At 43.9% G+C, this 24,818-nt stretch overlaps 1 protein-coding gene across 2 annotated transcripts in view; it reads left to right on the top strand.

Annotated features, from left to right (window-relative positions):
• tbc1d8b (TBC1 domain family member 8B) overlaps nucleotides 1-23,657 on the top strand; it is a 74,542-nt gene extending 50,885 nt beyond the window's left edge. For both annotated transcript variants that reach the window (XM_072505889.1, XM_072505890.1), the window contains 9 exons: nucleotides 1,194-1,479; nucleotides 2,993-3,122; nucleotides 5,772-5,870; nucleotides 8,128-8,196; nucleotides 12,043-12,283; nucleotides 13,103-13,168; nucleotides 14,456-14,545; nucleotides 17,304-17,407; nucleotides 21,756-23,657. In XM_072505889.1, coding sequence (XP_072361990.1) covers nucleotides 1,194-1,479; nucleotides 2,993-3,122; nucleotides 5,772-5,870; nucleotides 8,128-8,196; nucleotides 12,043-12,283; nucleotides 13,103-13,168; nucleotides 14,456-14,545; nucleotides 17,304-17,407; nucleotides 21,756-22,172 — 1,502 coding nt within the window. In that variant the 3' untranslated portion in view covers nucleotides 22,173-23,657. The remainder of the gene's footprint in view (nucleotides 1-1,193; nucleotides 1,480-2,992; nucleotides 3,123-5,771; nucleotides 5,871-8,127; nucleotides 8,197-12,042; nucleotides 12,284-13,102; nucleotides 13,169-14,455; nucleotides 14,546-17,303; nucleotides 17,408-21,755) is intronic.
• Nucleotides 23,658-24,818: the final 1,161 nt, after the last annotated feature.

Raw genomic sequence — 24,818 nt, 5'->3', positions numbered from 1 at the left:
ACCTTTTCCGCTGCTGCGCTGCTACAAGGCAATATTATTAGTTCTACCAGCTAGGAGTTCATGTCACATGACTGCCATCCCTTTACTATGGCTTTGACAAAGTGTATGTATCGCTTTGTCTGGGTCCCTGAGATTGTTAATGCTCCAATGATTAATCTTAAAGGGAGGTTGAGGGGTTTGTTATCCTAGCAGACACATTGGGGGCGATTCTCCAATATTGGGCTCAAGTGTTCGTGCCGTCGTGAACGCAGTCGCATTTCATGACGGCGCGAACAGGGCCCGGGTACAAGCGAGGGGGGCCAGCATGGCGCTGGAGCGGTTCACGCCGCTCCAGCCTCCTTACACGGTGCCAAATGGGCGCCACGCCAACCCGCGCATGCGCAGTTGGGCCGCACCAACCTGCGCATGCGCGGGGAACTTCTTTAGCGCGCCGGCCCCGACCAACATGGCGTCTGTGTTCAGGGGCCAGCCGCGCCATAGAGTAGGCCCGGTGGGGTGGGAAGAGGCCGGCCCGCTGATCGGTGGGCCCCGATCGCGGGCCAGACCCCATCAGAGGCACCCCCCCCGGTGAAGGAGCCCCCTTCTTCCCCCCCAACCCTCACAGGCCGCCCCCCAACCGTTTCCGCAGAGTTCCCGCCGGCAGCGACCAGGGGTGAACGGCGTTGGCGGGACTCTGTCGTATCGGTGCGGCTGCTCAGCCCATCTGGGCTGGAGAATCGGAGGCCCCGCCGACTCCAAACGCGCCGGCGCAAATGGCGCCGATTCTCCGCACCTCAGAGAATCGTGCGCCGCATCGTGGCCCGGTTGCAGCGATTCTCCGGCCCGGCTCGGGGTTCGGACAATCGCCCCCATTAACTCTAGTTGGCCAGATCTGGCTTATGAAATGTAGATGGCCTTTGTATAATTCCCTTTGAATTGGTCTCTGCAGCCCACAGAGATTGTTAGAGTCTCTTCAGGTAGAACGAGGTGTCAATATCTTTGAAATTGCCTTATTAGCTCCTATTAGCCGACAATCACAGACAGGCAAGACCAGTTTTTAAAATTTTAGAAATTAGCCACATGGATATATATATTTTATAAAAATGTAAAGTGTGGTCTTAGTATCTTGGCACAAGGTTGCATAAAGGTAACCTGACTTTTAAAAAAAAAAAAAAAATAGGCTGTCTAATTCCAATGTGTTCTTCTTTAAACAGGTGCTCTGGTGGATCAGGCAGTTTTTGAAGAATTTATTCGAAGTCACCTTCCTCAGTTGACTGACCACATGACAGATATGACATTTTTTTCATCTGTCTCATTGTCCTGGTTTCTCACTATTTTTATTTCTGTGTTGCCCATTGAGAGTGCAGTAAATGTCGTAGATTGCTTTTTCTATGAAGGCATTAAGGCAATCCTGCAGCTGGGTTTGGCAGTTCTAGATTATAACATGGACAAGCTGCTACTCTGCAAAGATGACGCTGAAGCGGTGACTATCTTAAACAAGTACGGCTCTTCAATTTTAATACTTCTTTGCTATCATTTCTCAGTGCTGTCTGCAGTCAGAGATAAACATTTTCACAAGGAGTCGGAATGAAGTGTAGTCTTCAGGTGAAATAAGATTGAAGAGTGGAAGATTATTAGACCAAGCCACATGAATGTAATTCCGTCCCCATTTTTAAGTCCCACGCTCCGTTTATATTTTTTAAATTTCCATGAGTTCTTGGGTAAATGTAATTCTCCCTGGAGGCGGTGAGCTGTATAATGGAGCAGGAAGGTGCGAGATGGAGACCACATCGTTTTCCAAATCCCCTCCAATTATTCCTGGAGCAGGATGGATCGAGGGTGGCCTTACCACCGGAGGCCAATATGGAGGCCCTTGAGGACCTCATTCCACTGGTATTCCAGGCTGGAGCAAGATCACGTGAACATTCTGCCAGATAAACCCTTGCAATCCTCTTTGTGGCTTGGAGGTTTTGGGAGGAGAAATCTCTCTTACTTGACAGCCCAGGCCCAACTGGGCTACCCTCATGTCAAGATTCTAGCCTGCCCTTTAAACTCCTCTTCCTTCACCCCCTTGTCCGAGCCTCCTTGACTGGCCCTGGCAATGTTGGCTCAGCTATCTTTCCTCTAGCAATGATCTTCACAGGCCCTTCAGCCCACCAAGCCTCTGCTGATCCAGATTCCTTATTTAGGCCTACTATCAAACAATCTGTATCCCTCCATTCCCTGCCCGTTCATGTGTCTATCACGATACATCTTAAACGTTGCTATCATGCCTGCCGCTTCCACCTCCCCTGGCAACCTGCTCCAGGCACCCACCACTCTCTCGGTTTATAACCTCTACCTAGCCTCTATGTTTATAATGCTGCTGAAGGAAACTTACTTACACCTTCTTAACCAGTGGTGGTACTAACACACCTGTGCCAGAAGGTCTGTGTATCATTGTGACAAGGTTATATATGCTTGCATATAACTTTACAATATATGGATAGATGTGTGTCTATATTATTCTACATAAATGCCTAACTGCTCTTTCAGGATCCACAAAATAATTTAGGCTTCTATTGCCCTTGCACTCCTATCCCTACCTTGCAAGTCAACCTGCGGGCAGCGCTTTGGCTTGTTCTTGAGATCTCAATCTGCAGCTCATTTACCCGGATTAAATGAAGTCATGGGAGCCTATTGTCTTGTAGAATTCATGGGCTGTAAGCACACTCCAAAAGTCACCTGCTCGAAAATCCACTTAGACCCTATTAGAATTGAGTCCAAAATGAGTTCTTCCTCCCCTGGCTAGTTTTAAACATTCCTGTATGATTTATGGAATTCTAATGATAGTTGGGTAGCTTGCGAAGTTAAATATATTTTCAAAGAATATTTGTAGAATTTATCTTGCATGCTTTGTGATTGTTGAAAGATTTAATTTGTGTGCTGTTTGAGAGTTCTGCCTTTCCCTTTAATGGTTAGCTACATCATTTTAATGCCTTTTTCAATCAGCAATATTACATTTCCCTTTCAGGTTTTTTGACAATGTTACTAACAAAGATAGCCCTTTACCACCAATGACGCATCATCCCCCTATCGGCAGTGACAACCAAGACCCTCAAACTAAAGTGGACATAACTGATCTTATTGGGGAATCTTACGAGGTTAGTGAACAAGAGTAATGCAAATCGTGTGTAAATAGACAACAATTAATCATGTAGAAGCAGACTTTCTCGCCAATCTGGGAATTACTATGCAGTCCCTGACGTTGGAAAAATAAGATGTTGTGATCCCTTTCCACTAGACATCAACATAATTTCTCTGATCACACATCACCCTACCTCATTACAACCCTGTATGACAATCACAAATTGCTTCCTGGGTTTCCATGCACAAGAATCTTCCACAATAATGACCGTTGTTTATCAATGGCCAAATTTTCCAATGCGTGTTTGTACGGTGTTGTCAGGAAAGTGTTTGAGATACTGGGCGAAATTCTCCGGAAACAGCGCGATGTCCGCTGACTGGCGCCCAAAACGGCGCAAATCAGTCTGGCATCGCGCCGCCCCAAAGGTGCGGAATGCTCCGCATCTTTGAGGGCCGAGCCCCAACCTTAAGGGGCTAGGCCGACGCCGGATGAATTTCCACCCCGCCAGCTGGCGGAAAAGGCCTTTGGTGCCCCGCCAGCTGGCGCGGAAATGACATCTCCGGGCGGCGCATGCGCGGGAGCGTCAGCGGCCGCTGACGGCATTCCCGCGCATGCGCAATGGAGAGTCTCTTCCGCCTCCGCCATGGTGGAGACCGTGGCGAAGGCGGAAGGGAAAGAGTGCCCCCACGGCACAGGCCCGCCCGCGGATCGGTGGGCCCCGATCACAGGCCAGGCCACCGTGGGGGCACCCCCTGGGGCCAGATCGCTCTGCGCCCCCCCCAGGACCCCGGAGCCCGCCCGCGCCACCTTGTCCCGCCGGTAAGGTAGGTGGTTTAATCTACGTCGGCGGGACAGGCATTTTAGCGGCGGGACTTCGGCCCATCCGGGCCGGAGAATCGCAGGGGGTGGCCCGCCAACCGGCGCGCCGCGATTCTCGCCCCCGCCGAATATCCGGTGGTGAAGAATTCAGCAACTGGGGGGGGCGGGATTCACGCCAGCCCCCGGCGATTCTCTGACCCGTCGGAGAATCTCGCCCCACTGTGTGTATTAAGTTTTATTATAACTGCCACTGCCAAATAACTTAAGGATGATGTATAAAGGTCGAATTGTCAATGTAAATTGTTAAAGTTTTTTTGCACCACATTTAAAAATCATGTTTTAGGAGGTACGAATATTACAGAATATGCAGACATAATGACCTTGGATGTAGAGAAAAAAAGTCAAGCCTTCAATCAGAACATTTCTTTCCCAAGAGTTCAACTTACTTCAAAACTTGGTTTTGGTCTTGTGTGTCCTAACAGCAGACAGAATTTAACCAAGAGCACGTGTTGGATGTTGTCGGCCTTGAGTTAGTAGTATTTGTAGAAACAAATAAGTTAAATTCACTTAACCGCATTAAATTTGAGATGAACATGAAGTATAAGCATAACATTGCAAGGATATTAATAGATTAAGTGGGCAAAAAAGTGAGGTCAACCACTTTGGATCAAAAATAATATGTGGTTAAAAGATTTAAAATGGTGGAAGTCCAAAGAGACTTGAGGGTTTATGTCATTGCAATGTCACAAATAGGAACAAAACAAAAAAATCAAGAAAGCTAATGAAATGCTGGCCTTTATTTCTAGAGGACTAGAATAGGGTTGAAGTTAGGATACTGCTACACAAAGCCCTGATTGGTCCCATCTGGAGTACCAAGGTCACCACACCTTGGGTAGGAGGAAATTGAGCATGGATGTACCAGATTGATACCTGAACTCTTGGGGTTTAATTGGGAGAGATTACAAAAGCTAGGCTTGTATTGTCTGAAACCTACAAGGGTTAAGGGTGGTTTGATCAAAGTTTTCAATATGTCACCTGAAATCAGGCTGATGAGAAACTATTTTCATTAGTTGGCAAATCTAGGACTAGAGGACAGCCTTGAAAAAAATAATTCGAGCCAACAGAGTGAAGTTAGGAAAATAAAAGCAAATTTCTGTGGATGCTGAAAGGAAAACAGAAAATGCTGGACAATCTCAGCAGGTCTAGCAGCATCTGTGGAGCAAGATGGGAGCTAACCTTTTGAGTCTGGATGACTTTGTCAAAGCATTACAATGTCGCAATTAGGAAGCCTGAGCCTGTCTACATCCAAAGATTGGTAGAAGCTTGGAACTCTCTTCATAATCCATGTTCGATCGGTTCTTAATTTTAAATCTAATATTGATAGATCTTTGCTGATCAAAGTGGCAAAACCGGGTATGTGGAGTTAGGCCGCAGTCTCAATGGTTCATATGGCCTACTCTTATTCCTATGTTCCTATAAAGATTTATGTCAAGAGCAAGAGCAGTGAAGTTTGACTCTATCACTGCATTTCACTTCCTTCCCTCTATCCCTTCACTAATGGCCTATCTGCCCTCCCATTGATCTGTTGCTAAGGCTGCTCAATGACTGCCTTTAAAGAGTATTCAGTGACTTCTAATTGTATTCTCAGTTAACAGTGGCCTTCCGGTCTCCACTGAACAAATTTCCTCCTTTTTTTTTGTGTTCTGTCAATAACAATGTTGATATGCGTGCTTGCTACCGTCCTTTGTATCATAACCTATTACAGTAACTACTTATTAAGGTGGATAAAAGTATTTATATTTTCAGCAAAATATTTGAAGCTGATTTTCTTTTCTTTCTTTTGCAGAAGTATGGTGATATTCAACCAATGGAAGTTGAGAGTATGCGACGTAGGAACAGGTTGTACGTAATTCAGACTCTAGAAGACACCACTAAACAGAATGTGGTAAATTCTAATTTACTTTTGAATAAGCGAATACTATATGCACGATGCATTGAACTATTCACATTGTGAGGCCAAAGGAGTTTTACTTTAGAGCTAAGAGAGCTTGACTTTCCTTTGCTCCAAAGATTTTTTGGTATTCACTGACCTACTTAGTTCTACATGCCCTCAAATGCATTACTTATGAAGTGGAAAAGCAAGCTATTTTCTCCCTAACCTGAGTTATGGGGCGAAATTCTCCCCCCAACGGCGCGATGTCCGCCGAATGGCGCCAAAAGCGGCACCAATCAGATGGGCATCGTGCCGGCCCAAAGGTGCGGAATGCTCCGCATCGTTGGGGGCCGAGCCCCAACATTGAGGGGCTAGGCCGGCGCCGGAGGAATTTCCGCCCCGCCAGCTGGCGGAAATGGCGTTTGTTGCCCCGCCAGCGGGCGGAAATGGCATTTGTTGCCCCGCCAGCTGGCGCGGAAATGCGGCGCATGCGCGGGAGCGTCAGCGGCCGCCGACAGTTTCCGCGCATGCGCAGTGGGGAGAGTCTCTTCTGCCTCCGCCATGGTGGAGGCCGTGGCGGAGGCGGAAGAGAAAGAGTGCCCCCACGGCACAGGCCCGCCCGCGGATTGGTGGGCCCCGATCGCGGGCCAGGCCACCGTGGGGGCACCCCCTGGGGTCAGATCGCCCCGCGGCCCCCCCAGGACCCCGGAGCCCGCCCGCGCCGCCTGGTCCCGCCGGTAAATACCAGCTTTTATTTACGCCGGCGGGACAGGCAATTTCTGGGCGGGACTTCGGCCCATCCGGGCTGGAGAATTGAGCGGGGGGTCCCGCCAACCGGCGCTTCCCGCCCTCGCCCAATCTCCGGTACCGGAGACTTCGGCGGGGGCGGGATTCACGGCGGCCAACGGGCATTCTCCGACCCGGCGGAGTGAAGGATGGGCAATAATTGAGTTCTGAGCTGTACGAGGTGATACATCAAAGTAGCTTAGATTAACATTCTAATCTTCTCTCCCTGTTTATGGGAAAAACAGTTCAACTCCCTAGTGCCACTTTTCACCTTGTTTGGCCACTTCTCCCTGTTCTGATGTTTCTGCACTAGGAACAAGAGTTCATGTTGAGTCTCTGTGCATCTCTTGTCTGCAATCTGTTAAATGCTTGGAAGGTGCCCTGATGTTGGATAATCTTTACACAAAAACATATAAAGATATAAAAAAGACCATAGACCAGTGTCCTTCAAACTTTTTTTCCGGGGACCCATTTTTACCAACCAGGCCGACCTTCGCGACCCATGCCGGCCGACCTGCGCGACCCACCATTTTCTCTTAACTTGCTTGTTGCTGACAAAAATGGAGGAAATGGTTTTGGGTCCCTTTGGCCCCAATGGTCCCTTTAGCCCCACCTGAAAAAAAAGCTGCGACCATATTAAAAAAAAAAGTGGCCGCAGTTTTGCGCACGCACACCGATGATAGGGCACGCATGCGCAGTGCGGCCGAATTTGTTTAATCTGTTCCTGGCCATTGTGAAGGCCGCTTGCAGCCGGCATTATTAACAGCTGGCTGTTGCGTGCGGATTTGCGCAATCGGGAGCGCCGCCACGGACGGCTCCGCGACCCTCCCGACACCCGCTGTTGCGCCCCCGAGTTTGACAATGCCTGAGTTAGAGCATCAAACGTAGCCAGTATTTTCATGACATGATTCATGTTTGTCATCAGGTCCATCTGGCAGTACTGATGGACTAGCCAATTTCCCAGGAGAGGTAAAAGAGAAAGAACTTGAGAGAAATTGTTCATGACTTCAGTGTGGTTTATTGACGTTGCAGCTATGTTCATTCCATCGACATTTACTGTATAATTTGCAAGCAAGTTACTCTGCTTGACATAGTGTCAATGCTCTGTGCTGCTTCATTGCCAGTTTTGATCCATGCCATATTTTCGAAGAAAGCATTTATCACATGTCCCTATCACAAGCAATTGTTGTGGTTATATCTCTGATCGACAAAACAGGCATCTTTGACCTGCTGTATTCCACCCAAGTGCATGTCAAGTATAGAAAATCAAATGTTCCAGAATAGTTTTTCTAACATTCTTATTAGATGAGTAGATATTTCACAAATTATGACCGATGTGTTTATTTCCGAATTGTAGATTTCTCCTCCGAGGTTGACCTTGGTCCTGAATGATAAAAGTTGTGCAGTGCGTCAGTCTGACCAAGACGTGCTGTATTAAATCTCACTGTGCTATATTTAACATTGTGAACCTTTTGTGTTTTAGCTGCGGGTCATATCTCAGGAAGTGATGTTCAACCCCCAAGAACTGGAAGATCTCTTTGAGATGTTTAAGGTCACTCCAGAGTTTTACAAATTCATTGAATACGTTAGTCGAACTCTGCCATTGAATTTTTCCCACAAGCTGATATAAAATTTTGCGTCAAGCGGATATCTGTCACGCTTTTTAAAAAATGACATCTAGCAATGTGACAGTTCAGGCCTTCCTACATTTATAAAGCAAAAGACATGTGACTGAAATAATCACTTAACTCTTACGTTGCAAGTTAAATATTTGTTCAAAACTCCGTAAGTTCCACCTGTCTCGTATTCTCTTGTTTCCTGTGTGATGTGTGCTGATTTTTGTTATGGGGCCAAAAGCAATGAGGGGTTGCATGACTCGATTTAATGCTGTTTGCTTGTTTGGCATTTGGACATATAACTTCTTGTGATTGTCTCACATTTAGTCAATTCAATATTTTGGCTTAACAAAAAAATGTTGAGGACCCGAGTTCGAATCCCGGCCCTGGGTCACTGTATGCGTGGAGTTTGCACGTTCTACCCGTGTCTGTGGGTTTCACCCCCACAACCCAAAGATGTGCAGAGTAGGCCACACTAAAATTGCCCCTTAATTGGAAAAAGAAATAAATTAAAATTAAATTTATTTAAAAAAACAAAAATGTTTTTTGAGCCAGTTGCATGTTTGTGGGGAGGGTTCCGCAGGTGACTAAATTGGCTCATAAGTAAGATTGTAAGTAGGAGCAGATGTAGGATAGCTCATAATTTTAGGTCATATGGCTCCTTAGGTCTGCACAGCCCTTCAATAAGATCATGGCTCATACGATCCTGACCTTACCTCCACTTTGCTGCCTGTTACCCATAATCTTTAACTCTATAGTACAAGAACCTCTGGCTCAACCTTGAATGTATCCAGTGACCCAGCCTTCATTGCTCTCTGGGCTGGAGAATTACAAAGATTCATTACCTTCTGAGAAGGAATTCATCCCCATAGTCCTAAAAGGGAGATCCCTTATTTTGAAAGCGTGCTCCCTAGTTCTAGATTCCCCAAGAGGGAAAGCGCCCTCTCAGCATCTACCTTGTTGAGCTCTCTCAGAATCTTGCATGTTTCAATAAGATCACCTCTCGTTCTTCTTAATTCCAATGGATATTGGCCAACCTGCTTAACATTGCCTCATAAAGTAACCCCTTCATCTCAGATATAAAATCAGAAAATGCTGGTTAAATCCTGGGGACTGGCGGTATATGTAGAGAGAGAAAAACAGTTGACGGTTTGAGTGTTTGACTCTTGTCACTAAAGAGGGGGAGAAAAGCAGTGGCTTTTTGCTGTTAGAGAGAAGGTGGAGCAGGTGGAACAAAATAGAAGGGCAGTGATAGGAGTGAGTTAGAAATTGCACAAAGGTTTCGAGGGCAAAAGACAAAGCAAACGTTGATGGCAGTGTTAAGGACTATAAGAGGTATTGATGGTGACATAAAGGTCTGTGTTAATAGGAGAATAAAGGTCGGTGTTCTGAAAACAAAATTTAAGAACAAATGACGAGCACTGTGGCCGGGGGTGGGGGGGGGAGAGTTTGGGACAAATCCTTTCATCTCCGGAATCAATCTAGTGAACCTTCTCTGAACTGTCTGTAATGCAATAATATCCGTGCTTGACTAAGAAGACCAACGCTGTACAAAGTACGCGAGGTGTGGTCTTTCACATGTAGTTGTTGCAAGACTTTGCTACTTTTATAATTCCTTCCCTTTGCAATAAAAGCCAACATTCCATTTGTCTTCCTAGTTTCTTGCTGTACCTGTATGTTAAATTTTGATTCCTGTAAAAAGGCACCACATCCCTCTACCGCAGCATTCTGTAATCTTTCTCCACTTAAATATTAACTGTTTCTATTCTCTTGCACTGTTTGTAACCTCAGATTTTCCCTCGTACTCCATCTGCCAAATTTTTGCCCACTCATTTAACTTATCAATATCCCTTTTCAGGCTCTTTGTATCCTCCCCAACCTATCTTTTAATATCTCAGAAGATTTGCTGCTGTACATGGTCATATATATATATACAGACATCCAAGTTATCCTGATAAATTATAAACAGCTGAGGATCCAATTTTCCCAAAGGCAGGTGCTAGCCGAAACTCTGCTTTATGTCTCCCTCTTTTTCTTGAATAGGGGCATGACTTTTTTTCCCAATCCACTGGGACCAATGCAGGATTTAGGGAATTTTTGAAGATTAAAGCCGACGCATCCACCATCTCAGCAGCCACCTCTTTTGAGACCCAAAGATGTAGGCTATCAGATGCAGGAGACTTGTCAGTTTTGGGTCCCATTACTTTGGCTAGTACTTTTAAATTGTTTTAAGTTTATCCCTCCTTTTTGCCTCTGGTTTGGGATTATTGGGATAATTTTAGTGCCTTCTACTGTGAAGACCGATACAAACTATTTGTTCATTTTCCCCAATCTCATCCTTTAAGGGACCAGTATTTACTTCAGCTTTTTTTGTACTTGGAGAAACTTTGACTTTCATTTTCAATTTCTCGGTAATTCGCTCCTGCCTCTTCTCTCTTCTCCCCCCCCCGCCTCCCCCCCATTATATTTTTCATCATCCTTACTGGTTTCTAAAATTCTTCGCCTATCACTCATCTCAAAATTGTTACCATTTTTAATTTCCTTAGCCACAGATTATTCATTCTTCTTAATGGAATATATCTTTGTTTAGAGTTCCGTATTACCTCCTTAAATACCGCCCACTGCTTCTTAACCTGGCTGGAATCCTCCTGTTGTTGCGATTCACTTTTCCCGCAGACAGCACAACTTCACCTGCGGGTTTATCGGTGGCATGGTGTGACTACAAGGGGAAGAAAGAACCCAGCGAACGCCGTGCCACCGAGAAGCATGCGGGTGGAGCACTGGAAAGTCCCACCCGTGTTATCTCGGCCCACTTTGGCCTACTTTGCCTTCATACCTTTGCAATTGCCTCCAATAATTATATTTGAGATATTAGTTTCAGACCCACGTTTCTTACCCTCAAACTGTGCAATTCTACCATGCTCTACTCATCCCTCCAGTTTCTTTTGCTATGAGAGGACCTGAAAAACCTCATGTTCCTATGATATGCAGCACTTATGATGCCTTTGATAGGTGTTACACTGTGTACATGCCACTTTTGATTATCTAGATTATCGGTGATCCCTATCCTCATGTAATATAAACATTTTCTTTACAAAGCATTGCCACATCAACATTATTTTAGTTTGAGCACTTAATTTTTCTTAAGCACCACTTCTCATCCTTCAGTAACACCATAGAGTCATAGAGATCTACAGCACCGAAAAGGCAATTCGGCCCATCGCATCTGCTCCGGTCAAAAACAACCACCTAACCATTCTAATCTTGTTTTTCAGCACTTGTCCCATAGCCTTAGCATCAAAAGTTCACATCTAAATACTTCTTAAATGTTATGAGGGTCTCTGCCCCCACCACCCTTTCAGGCAGAGAGTTCCAGACTCACCAACCTTTGGCTTAAAAAGACTTTCCTCACGCCCCCTCTAAACCACCTGTCTGTCCCTTACCTTAACTCTATGTCCCCTGGTCATTGATCCCTCCTGCAAGGGGAAAAGGTTCTTCCCATCTGATAACACGCATCATTGTTTTGAATGAGCTGTTTATAGTTTTGATTTGAGTAAAGCAACACCACATGCATTTTTCATAGATTCTCAATATTGACCTGTGCTTATCATTTCTTGCTGCCTTTTCAAATGTAAAAATAAAGTGTAACCATTTGGGCGGGAGGGGGATCTATGGGACCCCTGCTTAGAAAATCTAACCTGTCTAACAAGGTGTGTTCAATATGACTGAATGACCTTTTGACATGGGAGACTTAAATCATTTTCCCTTTTTCCTTTTTGTAGAAGGAACACTTTTTAAGTTGCTACTGGATTCCACACAGTCCGGCGCTCAAGCACCATGACTCCAGTCTCCCATACCTAGAACAGTACCAGATTGATAGTAAACAGTACTGCGCGCTGTTCAGGCACCTGAGCCCATGGTCCCAGTCAGCAAACGCAGACTCGTTAGCTCTGTGGAGCTTCCGGCTTCTGGATGAGAACTCTGACTGCCTCATCAATTTCAAGGAGTTTTCATGTGTCCTAGGTAAAACATTTTACTTCTCAAAATGAGTTTCGTTTTAGAGCTTCATATTTTGGCATTAACAATTCCTCTGTAAAGTGGTGCGAGAATATCTGTACTGATTATGTTTTGGGCCTTGTGATTTTTGGAATCTCAAGTCTGCAATGCGGGGGTATTATGTCAAGCTGCAGTTAGTGTAAAGGCAGCTTGAGTCGGGAATTAAAAGGCTCTCTAAAGAAGGATTTCTCCGTCAGAAGGTTTTGGGTTTCATTTGAAAATCAGATTTCTCTACCTCTGCCTATTTTTCTTAAATATTTTATATCCAGCTGAATGCGCTGCGAGAGGACATCTGAGCCATTCTTTGTACCACTTGGGAATGGAAGGAAAAATTTAAGCCAGTACATATCGTAGTGAAATCAGGATGCACTTTTCCCACACAAACAGTAGCAGAAATATGGAAATTTAGTTTTCCCCCAAAAGGATGTGGATGTTGGGCTAATTGAAATGATCAAGACTGGGGTTTTTGTTGGATCAGGATATCAAGGGGTGCGAAGCAAAGGCAGAATGGAGTCAAAGTTGACGGAATAAATCAAGGGCTGAATTGACTATGCCTGTTTCGCGATGGAGCATTTTTTGCAAACGGTCTGCTTTGAAAACATAACATAAAATTCAGGCACTTAGTGTAGATACAGAGCTGAGAAGGATGTGTGACATTCACTGAGGACTTATTCTTGCATTTTGTGTAAAGTACAAAGAACTGTCCGTCTTAAATCTTTCATTAGAATCTTGAAGTATTTGCGATCATGAGTAACAAATGTACTAATTCTGTTTCATCTCTTGCAGACGTGATGTACAATGGATCATTTACTGATAAGCTGAAATTACTTTTTAAATTGCATATTCCACCAGGTAAATCAAGTAATTAATGAGCATCCACTTGTGTATTACAAAATTAAACTTGATAAATGCGTACTGTTCTTGAAATCCCAGAAACATTGCATTTCAATGGAAGTAATTATGGTTGACACCAGTTCACATTATAGTGAAGATCATTTGCATTTAACAGGCAGACAACTTTATTTAAACATTTAGGTGTTCGTAATTGCCACTGTAATAAGCTAGAGTTGTCCCATAACTCTTTGAAAAATGGACCATGCAGCTGCGGGTTAAGGTAGAATTGGCTTAACTGTGTCACACCAGTTGTCTCGGATTGGATGTGAAAAATGGTTGTTTGCTTGATGCTCAAGAGGGCTGCGGGTACCCTGCTTCGACAGTTGCAATGTTCTGGAGGGAAACTTTGAGTCAGGGAGGAGATGAATAAAATTAATTATTTATAGAATTATTGAAAGGAAATGTTCATATTCTGGCGTAGCACAAGAGAGAAGTGCTGGCTTAGTTGGCACTCTCATCTGAGTAGGAAGGTTATGAATTCAAATCCCACAGGAAGTTGTGGGTTCGTAGAATCTTAAAATGTACAGTAGAGAAGGAGGCCATTTGGCCTATAGATTCTGCACCGGCCCAAGGAACGAGCACCCGACCCAAGCCCACACCTCCACCCTATCCCCTCACCTCCACCCTATCCCCATAACCCCACCCAACCTTTTTGGACACCAAGGGCAATTTAGCATGACCAATCCACCCGACCTGCACATCTTTTGACTGGGAGAAAACCCACGCAGACACTGGGAGAACGTGCAGACTCCGCACAGACAGTGACCCAAGCCGGGAATCAAAACTGGGTCCCTGGAGCTGTGAAGCAACTGTACTAACCACTGTGCTACTGAACCGCCCAAACCCCACAGGAAATTGTGAGCCCATGATTTAGGTTGACAGTTCAGTTTCATGCTGAGGGACTACCGCATTGCTGGAGGTTTTTTTTGGGTGAGATGTTCAAATGAGGCCTCATCTGCCTTATTAGGTGAATGTAAACAAATCCATTGTACTGTTCAAAGAACAAACAAATGCTCCCGATGTCTTTGCCAGCAGCTGTCCCTTGGCCAGCACCACCACAAACAGATTTTATAGTCATGTGGGACTTGCGGTGTGCCGGGTTTATCAATAGAACAATGACTACACTTCCAAGAATAATTAATTGGCTGTGAACCACTTTGAAATGTCCTGAGGTGGTGTCAGTGCAAGTTTTTATAGCAGTTATTTATGGTTACAGATTGAACTTTTCCAGTCTTTTGCTTACAGCATTCACTGAAGGTGAAAGTACAGTTCCTGCAGCTTCCAAACACCCAGAACCTTTTGATGAAGCAATGACTCACGGTGATCACCTCGATGGTATGTATTGCTTTTTTTGGGGGGCTGAATTAGTGGAGTTTAACCTCTGTTTCATTATTGTAGGAAGGTGCAAAATGTGCACAAGCTCTTTTGCAATGTTTCATGATTAATCCAAGAGTATTGCTGAAAAAAACATTGTCAAAGCTTTTTGTCTTGTACTCATCAGGACAATTCACAAGAATACCAAATGTAAAGGGAGCAAAATGTTATACTGTATGAGAAGCGAGTGCTGATTCGGTGGCAAATGAACTCTAGTAGAAGCGTTGCTGTTAACTGCCAAGCTTTATTTCAATTCAGACCAGGCAGGTTGACTCTGGTCAAGGCACTGGCCTGGGGAATGTTAGGAAGGTGCAATGTGTGTACATATTTTCTCTGTCTGCAAAGGACAGGACGCTATGTATTAATATGTTGTTTCTAACACACTGGAAAGCCTGACTAGAATTGGTTGTCAATGTAATATTTGGCGCAGTCAGGATTGCCCAGTAAATGTTGACAAATCGCAAAACCGCACCTAATGTTGGACACTATGGGTGGGATTTACAGGCTGTTCACGCCGACGGGAATTTCCTGTCCCACACCTGCGCACGGGTTTCCCGGCGACACTGGGTGCTGTCACCAGGAAATCCCATTGACAACGAAGGGATCGGTAGATCACTCTGGCGGGCTGCTTCTGCTGCTGAAAAACATGCGGCGGCTTGGTCGGTAAATCCCGCCCAATGTTTTGAGTTTTGCAAGCACGGGCCGGTCAGTACATTGCCTGTTGTGAACAGCCGAAAGAACCTGCTGTTTGACATGATTCTCCAGTCTTTGGGATGTACGGCCTACATACTTAGCATCACACTGGCACTGAAATTCATATACCAAGTTATTAATTTGTGTGATGGGCAGAACGTCTTTTTGGCTTGACATCGTCCTGATAGTGACAAATACCATTTGTGTTGTTATTCTTATCAGCAGTGTGAAACAGCCAGCTTCATCTGTTGCTCAAATCCACCTCCTGCACTGTAAATTCTATGATTGCCACACTCCAAAAAATTTGGGGTTTCCAATAACTTAGATTTTTGGGGGGGACAGTGGTTGCATGACTTTAGCTGTTCTATATCACTTTCCATTTTCTACTATGACACAAGGAATTGTCACAGGTCCAGATGAAACCAGTCAGTTCAAATGAAACACCTGAGGACCATCTTCATGTAGCATCCAAGTGAGCGTCAGGTTGGCGGTGCAACTTCTTTCCCCACACACTGGTGCAGGCAAGAAGCCTGAGCACCTGCAGGACTGGGCCTTGGTACGAGCTGTGCCCTACTTCAGCTTGTTGGCTCTGAGGGAGGCAGGAAATCGGCTAGCTGCTACACTGAATACTATATTGCTTTTCTGATTGGAGGGCTGTGACTAGTGGTGTTCCGCAGGGATCAGTGCTGGGACCTTTGCTGTTCGTAGTATATATAAATGATTTGGAGGAAAATGTAACTGGTCTGATTAGTACGTTTGTGGACGACACAAAGGTTGGTGGATTTGCGGATAGCGTTGAGGACTGTCAGAGGATACAGCAGTATTTAGATCATTTGGAGACTTGGGCGGAGAGATGGCAGATGGAGTTTAATCCAGACAAATGTGAGGTAATGCATTTTGGAAGGCCTAATGCAGGTTGGGAATATACAGTGAATGGTAGAACCCTCAAGAGTATTGACAGTCAGAGAGATCTAGGTGTACAGGTCCACAGGTCACTGAAAGGGGCAACACAGGTGGAGAAGGTAATCAAGAAGACATACGGCATGTTTGCCTTCATTGGCCGGGGCATTGAGTATAAAAATTGGCAAGTCATTTTGCAGCTGCATAGAACCTTAGTTAGGCCACACTTGGATTATAATGTTCAATTCTGATCATCACACTACCAAAAGGATGTGGAGGCTTTAGAGAGGGTGCAGAAGAGATTTACCAGCATGTTGCCTGGTATGGAGGGCATTAACTATGAGGAGAGGTTCAATAAACTCTTTGTTCTCACTGGAATGACGGAAGTTGAGGGGCGACCTGATAGAGGTCTACAAAATTATGTGGGGCATAGACAGAGCGGATAGTCAGAGGCTTTTTCCCAGGGTAGAGGGGTCAATTACTAGGGGGCATAGGGTTGAGGTGCGAGGGGCAAGATTTAGAGGAGATGTACGAGGCAAGTTTTTTTAGACAGAGGGTAGTGGGTGCCTGGAACTCGCTGCCGGAGGAGGTGGTTCGAAGCAGGGACGATAGTGACGTTTAAGGGGCATCTTGACAAATTGATGAATAGGATGGGAATAGAGGGATACGGACCCTGGAAGTGCAGAAGATTTTAGTTTAGACAGGCAAGCTGGTCGGCACAGGCTTGGAGGGCCCAAGGGCCTGTTCCTGTGCTGTACTTTTCTTTGCTCTTTGTTGAAATAGTGGTTGCAAATCACCTCAATTGACTTGTCAGTATCTAGTACTTCATAAGATGTGTCCGGGACTGTGTTGCTTTCTTATGTGTGGAAGTAAATTTGCATATCCAATATAATTGTTATTAACATCCCAGTGTGTGACTAAAACAGCTCATACTAGTGTTGCAATCACTGCTTCAATAATTATGAAAATGTAATTATCTTATAGTACAGTTTCTGCTGTAAAGAATATATTTATTTTGGCCAGTTAGGTAGTGAGAGATAACCGGCTGTGGCAATTGAATTAATCCTGTTTCAAAATAATATTCGGCACTGTCTTTTTTTTTTTCCTTCCTGTTTTTGGCCTTCAGGGAGTAACAAGGGAAAGGTTGATATCCAAGCTTATTTGAAACAGTGGCACGATGAGCTGACACGGAAAGAAGAAAGTATCCGAAACCTGCCACGGATAAATCAGGTGACAATTTGACCTGTTTCACTCTTTGCCCACACCACATTATTGGCTTGTATCTTTCTGCATCACCAAGTAAAATGCTTCTGATGAGAGATGCAAATCTATAAACACAAGCGGGCAAAACAAAAGTGATTTGTATATAGTCTTATCCTGTCCTCTAAAGCCAGCACCATGCTATTCTGACTTATGCTTCCTTTGTTTATTTCCCCATTTTCTGCTCCATGTTTAGGGTCACTGTTCTTTTGAATCCACACTTTAACACACCCCGCAAAAGTTCTTTGCTTTGCAATCTGTTCCCTCTTACTTAAAGCGTTCTTAGAACCTAATGCTTTGGCTGCTTGAAATTCTTATCCTTTCCTGCTCATTGTCCAGATCTACTTCTGTCAAGCTCTTGGGATAATTTATAATGTTAAAATTGCTGTGATCAATTAAATTTGTTGCGTTGTCCATGCAATTCGCCTGAGCACTAATGAAAGCATAGTTGGTAACCTGCTGTTTATGGCTTTAATGATTTATAATTTGGTCATTAATCCTGTGTCCCCTTTCCCCAAATGTTATGAGACTAATCTGAAAGCAGTGATCATTTGGGAATGGACTGTATAGAATCATAGAATCCCTACAATGCAGAAGGAGGCCATTCGGCCCATCGCATCTGCATCGACCATCCGAAAGAAAACCCTACTTATGCCCAATCCCTTGCCCTATTCCCGTAATCACATCTAACCTTTGAACACTTGGGGACAATTTAGCATGGCCAATCCACCTAAACTGCACATCTTTGGACTGTGGGAGGAAACCCAGGCAGATATGAGGAGAACGTGCAAACTCCACAACGACGGTCACCCAAGGCCAGAATTGAACCCGGGTCCCTAGCACTGTGAGATAGTAGTGCTAGCCACTGCGCAGCCCTATAGTTATACACTAACAAAATTTCTAAATGTAAAACATTGTCACCATTAGAGTTAAAGCAAGCTTTGAAAAAGCAGCTGTTTTCTGTGCTTTTAAGAGAAAGGTGTATCCTTGCAATGAAATGGCTGTATGTGTTTACCTTTAATGAATTAAATCAAAATTAGTAGCCTTAAGAGTATTTATCCTATTATAAATATTTAAAAGAAAAATACGGAAATGTGTATTAAAAGCAGAAAAAAAAGCTCAGCAGCTGAAAAGGCTAGTGCTGAGGAAGGACCTTGCAACCACCGTCATCCTACTGCTGTGGTGTCTCACAAAGAGTAGAATTTCCTGTCAAATAATCAATTTTTGATTCATGAATCTAAAGTGATCCTAATGAGAATGCCTCTTGTGAAATTATAGGTACGAGAAACTCAATGCCTTTAGCTGGGAAGGAGAGAAAATTTGTAAATCTGTAATCCATTGGCTGGAAACTAAAGATAACAGATGGAATGCCTTCCGTCCTCTCCTGAAGGTTATGACTTGTCATGAGTCACAGTGCCAGGGGGTGGGGGCAGCTGTAAGCGGAAATCTGGCCTCTCCGTGTTACCTTAGAAAATGAGTTGCCTTTAGCCTAGAAAAAAAAGAGACCAACCAAGTTGTACAGCAATTCTAATCCAACAATTCAAATGTGGGTGCAGCATAATCTATTCATTGTGTTTTATCGAGTCTCCATGCACGTGCACACATGCACACAAGGAACATCAGAATTAGGAGCAGAAGTAGGCATTCAGCCCTTCTAGCCTGCTCCGCCATTCAATCTGATCACGGCTGATCGCTTCCTGGTCTCAAATCCACCTGCCTACCTGTTCCCCATATCCCTTTAACTGTTTTTAAAATAAAATCTGAAATATAACCATCTCCTTCTTGAAACCATTTAATGACTCAGATTCCACCGCATGGCATCGAGTCAGCGAGTTCACCACCCTCTACGAGAAGTAGTGCCTCCTCAGCTCAGTTTTAAATTTACCGCCTCTCAACCTATATCTGTGACCTCTCATGTACCAATGTAATTAAGCAGTAGGCCAATGGAAATATCAACACAATTTACCCTGTTTTTTAGCCTGGGTAGAGGTGTAACTTCCATCAGTCCTGTTGGCCCTCACATTCTCTGTCTATTGTTTAATACTATGGAGTTTTAAAAGAACAACCAATAGGCACAAACTGTACATTCTGAACCTCAACAGAAACTGAACAGTGTAATCAGCTAATTTGTACCCTCTCGCATCAAACCTTAAAACATTTTGGGGATGAACAACTTCACCCATTTCATTGTGTTTGACTACACTACAAATCCACAGGTAAAAAGAAAGCAAAAGCCTTAATCATATGGGATTAACCAATAATCCATAAATATATGTCTACACATAGGATATGTTATATTACCTTGACTTTGCCAGACTACAGGTATAAGCGCAGAAAGTGCTGGAAAAATGCCATAGGTCTGACAGTATCTGTGGCGAGAGAAACAAGAGTTTCCAATCGGAAGAAGAGTCATGTTGGGACTCCAAAGGTTAACTCTGTTTCTCTCTCCACAGATGCTGCCAGACCCGCTGAATTTTTCCAGCCCTTTGTTTATATCCCAGATCTCCAGCCATATTTTGCCTTCATTTCTTCAGACCTGAGCGGGCAGGCGGAGGAACTCTGACCATTGTTGAGCTCCGTTGGCATGTTCCCTAAGATTGGCTGATTTAGCACAGAATGGCTTGACCTTGAACATAGAACATAGAACAATACAGCGCAGTACAGGCCCTTCGGCCCACGATGATGCACCGAAACAAAAGCCATCTAACCTACACTATACCATTATCATCCATATGTTTATCCAATAAACTTTTTAATGCCCTCAATGTTGGCGAGTTCACTACTGTAGCAGGTAGGGCATTCCACGGCCTCACTACTCTTTGCGTAAAGAACCTACCTCTGTCCTATATCTATTACCCCTCAGTTTAAAGCTATGTCCCCTCGTGCCAGCCATTTCCATCCGCGGGAGAAGGCTCTCACTGTCCACCCTATCCAACCCCCTGATCATTTTGTATGCCTCTATTAAGTCTCCTCTTAACCTTCTTCTCTCCAACGAAAACAACCTCAAGTCCATCAGCCTTTCCTCATAAGATTTTCCCTCCATACCAGGCAACATCCTGGTAAATCTCCTCTGCACCTGCTCCAAAGCCTCCACGTCCTTCCTATAATGCGGTGACCAGAACTGTACGCAATACTCCAAATGCGGCTGTACCAGAGTTCTGTACAGGTGCAACATGACCTCCTGACTCCGGAACTCAATCCCTCTACCAATAAAGGCCAACACTCCATAGGCCTTCTTCACCACCCTATCAACCTGGGTGGCAACTTTCAGGGATCTATGTACATGGACGCCTAGATCCCTCTGCTCATCCACACTTTCAAGAACTTTACCATTAGCCAAATATTCCACATTCCTGTTATTCCTTCCAAAGTGAATCACCTCACACTTCTCTACATTAAACTCCATTTGCCACCTCTCAGCCCAGCTCTGCAGCTTATCTATATCCCTCTGTAACCTGCTACATCCTTCCACACTATCGACAACACCACCGACTTTAGTATCGTCTGCAAATTTACTCACCCACCCTTAAAGCCCTGCTTGTCTGTATAGCATGGTTCACACTGCAGTACTTTCAACTGAGCCATTGGAGGAGCTCATGTGCAGCTTTTGGGCACATTGCCGTATAACAATAGTGTCTGCACTTCATTGGATATGATGCATTTTAGATCACTGAAGGCGCAAAGATTTGTCATGTAACTGCTATTAGATTGCACATGAAACCAAATCTACAAAGCAGATTTTGGACAATGTCCTTCCAACAATATGTTTTAGAAATGCTTAAGTTGCTTATGTTGGATGCTGCAAATCTGTTGCATAAACTGAATATGCTGTAAGCACTCAGCAGGTTATAGTTTCAATCTTGCTCCCTTCTGCCACATTTCCAGACCACAGAAGCCTTTGACTCTTTGCCAGAGTTCCCATGCTTCCCCCATTCTCCTCTGCTGTTCTGCTGTAACTTTCTCCGGACCCATTATTTGTTTCTACATCTAATTATCTCTGTTTTGCCTTGCACCATCCTCCCCTTTTGTCCATGCCCTCTATACTTTTACAGACATTTTGCTGTTATTATTTTTTTTACTTTCTCCCCTCCTCACAACCCACTCTTTCTCTCTCCACTGACGCTGCCTGGCCTGATTGAGTGTTTTCAGCATTTCTGTTTTTGCTCGAGTTTGATATTTGGATGCTTAAACCTTTGCTGATGATACTTAACTTTGAGAGATCGGAACAATTTTCTTGTCAATGGGAGCGCAAAGACTTGTTACTAAAAAATGTATTTCATGTCCCTGATGACTTACGTGCTGATTTTTAATTCCCTAGTCACAATTCGTTCAGTTCTCCAAGACACTGTATAATCTGTTCCATGGAGATCCTAATGAGGAAGCACTTTTTCGGGCAATAACCACTGTCACTGGCCTCTTGCTTCGAATGGAGGAAGTGGGAAGAACGCTGACCAGTCCAAACTCTCCCATCCCAAGTAAACAAGGGATAATTCAGGATTGCCAAAGTGGTGACAGTATTCAGGACAGCCAGACGTTAAACAAGGGTGAAGATGCTGCCCAAGGAGCCCACGCTGAGATTGAATGGACCTTTGCCTTCGAACAGATACTGGCATCGTTGTTAAATGAACCTGTTCTGGTTACGTTTTTTGAGAAACATGTAGATGTAAAAGCAAAGATAGAACAAGCTAAATCTGTGCAACTGAAGGCTAAAAGACAACCAAATGCCTATAACTGAGATTGTTCTGTGGTCTCGGTCACTATGCCATGTTCTTCTGTTTTGATGACGCAATAGCCCAGTACAAACCGAGCCCTGAAATTTCTGTTGGTAATGGCAGCAGACAAATGCCTAGCCTCTTTGGCATGGTGCTCCGCTGTTATTTTAATACTGGCTTTAACTCGTTTAGTGCCTCTGCTAAAATGGGGTCGGGGAAAGTTGCACAAAGGCTCACAAGCATTTTTCTGCAATTAAAATCAACAGTGATTCCCAGGTTGCAACCTTAGTTTGTCCTATATAAGCTCTGACTGATATACACGAGCTTTGAAACACAATGCTAGTGTTGGCTTCTTGCTATTGAGGGTTTTAAAAAATTTTGTTTACATGCGCTGACTTCAGGTAATCTGAGAAGGCTTGTATAATAGGAGAAACTAAACAATGTAGGAAGATATGCTGCAAACGCTCCTGATTTGAAACCCAAGTTCAGGGTTGAAATATCAAAATATTTCCCATTTTTCTGTAGTTGAGATTATCAGATCGGTGTGTATTCCTGTGAACTCTTCTGTGCCAGTCGGTGGAGGGTGCTCTTGTAATTTCCCTGCTCTTGCTGCGAGATTATGGGCCAAACTTTACGGAGTCTGAAATCCAGACTGAAGGGGGGAATGCATTTTTCCTTATTTATACTAAAAGGTGTTTGTTTTTTAATGTTATATATGTATAAAAAAAAGTATTTATAGCTTGCAAAATTCTAATAGGAAAAGGAATCTTTACATCAAGATACATCCTGTATTTTTGAAGTATGCTGCACTTTCAAATGTTATTGTTAACCTACCTTTAGTTTCTTTCCTGCCTTGAGAATATTTTTATGAAACTGCCCAAGAATTAGAGCAGAGTGTATAAATAACACTAAAACTAGTGATTTGGTCTTCATTCTGATGTCGAGATTTATTTGTAAGTGTAATCACCTAAAAATAAGATGTTTACAAGCATTCAGCTTTGCAGTCCAAATGTCCTGAAACATAGCATTAGTTACAGAAATATACCTTGATTTAATTGCTTATGTTCAATGAAGATAATGCAATGTTCTTATTAAGGCAAAATTAACGTGTACATAGGCACATATTAAGAAGGTAAACTCTACATAGAGATGAGCAGTTCCTGTTTGAGAGTACGGTTAGGAAGTGCTGATCTGATCTCCGATCCAAAAAGCAATTTGTCAAAACCTTTTTTTTTTTAAGATTTAAAAAGAGATCTAGTTTTGAAAGAATGTTCTTGTGCCAAACACTGAGGCGCTTGCTCTGTTGTGTAGACAGAATGTGTACTCCATCGATTGATGGGTCTTTCTGGCTTAAATTCCTTTCGTTCCGTATTGTATTGAAAGCCTCGTCTAAAGAGTAGGTATAAAATAAATAATTTGATTTCCAGTTCATTTGGGTTTTACAAATGTGTTTTCTAGTTCTCTTTATATTTGCTTTCTAATAAAAGCACATTGTTGACAGGCCTAAATTGGAGAATTTTTGTTTTTAAAAAAAAAAAAAATACGTACAATATTAACATTGCAATTAATATATAGGTAAGATGATTTTTGCTAAGTCATGAAACGATAATCTTGTTATCGTGATCATACCAGCTCTTAAGTATATCAATTCATGGCCATAGAATCATTGTGATGATGAGGGTTACATAGCTGAAGTGAAGAAAATATAATCTTCAATGGACCCAGAGCAGCCAGAAGGATTAAATTATGGAGCGCGGTCCAATATCATGGGCCACTCGGATTCCCAGATAACGAAAGCTAGACCTGGCAAGGCGAAAAGGCAGCATCCCAAAATCGGCTTCCCTGCCCAAGGGGTTAACCCGAAAGTATTTGCGCTTGTCCAGATTCAACTTATATTCAGAAAAGGAGCCAAAACTCCTAAGTAGCTTCATTATCTCATCCATAGTGGAGACTGGGTCCGTAATATAAAGAAGCAAATCATCGGCATACAATAATAACCTATGCTCCCTCCACCCCCAACTTTTCCCCCTCCACTTACTGGAGGACCTGCATGCTGTTGGATGTGCTGATTGTGTCCTGTTAACGCGATGGCCAGTGGTTCAATTACCAAAGCAAAGAGAAGCAGAGATGATGAACACCCCTGCATCGTACCCCTACTCAACAGGAATACCCCGAACTTTAACTGGCAGTGGGGGCCCTAACAGCAAACTAATTCAGGATATGAGCTTTGGCCCAAAACCAAACCTCCCAAGAATCTCAGAAAGATACCCCCACTCCACCCTGTCAAATGCTTCTTTTGGCACCCATGGATACAATCACCTCTGGACACCAGAGGGGGAAAGAATGGCATTCAGAAGCCGTTGTATATTGGCAGACAGCTGCCGGCCCTTAACAGAGCCTGTCTGGTCTTGCTCAATTACCTCTGGAAGGCTGTGCTGCAGTGCCAGCGTCTTTATGAGCAGTTTAAAGTCCACATTCAAGAGCGAAATGGGACAATACGACACTCAGTTTGTAGGGTCTTTATCCTTCAAGATCAGGGAAATAGAGGCCTGTGCCAATGTAATGAGCAACAAACCTGGGGGCAGGGAGTCATTAAACATGTCCAATGTTAATGAAATCAACTAACCTGCAAAAAACTTGATGGGAAATAAATCAGGGCCTCGGAGTCT

This window comes from Scyliorhinus torazame, chromosome 5 (genome assembly GCF_047496885.1).
Source record: "Scyliorhinus torazame isolate Kashiwa2021f chromosome 5, sScyTor2.1, whole genome shotgun sequence".
NCBI classification, from domain to species: Eukaryota; Metazoa; Chordata; class Chondrichthyes; order Carcharhiniformes; family Scyliorhinidae; genus Scyliorhinus; species Scyliorhinus torazame.
The sequence above is the reverse complement of the archived record's forward strand: the minus strand, read 5'-3'. Positions and strand labels throughout refer to the sequence as shown.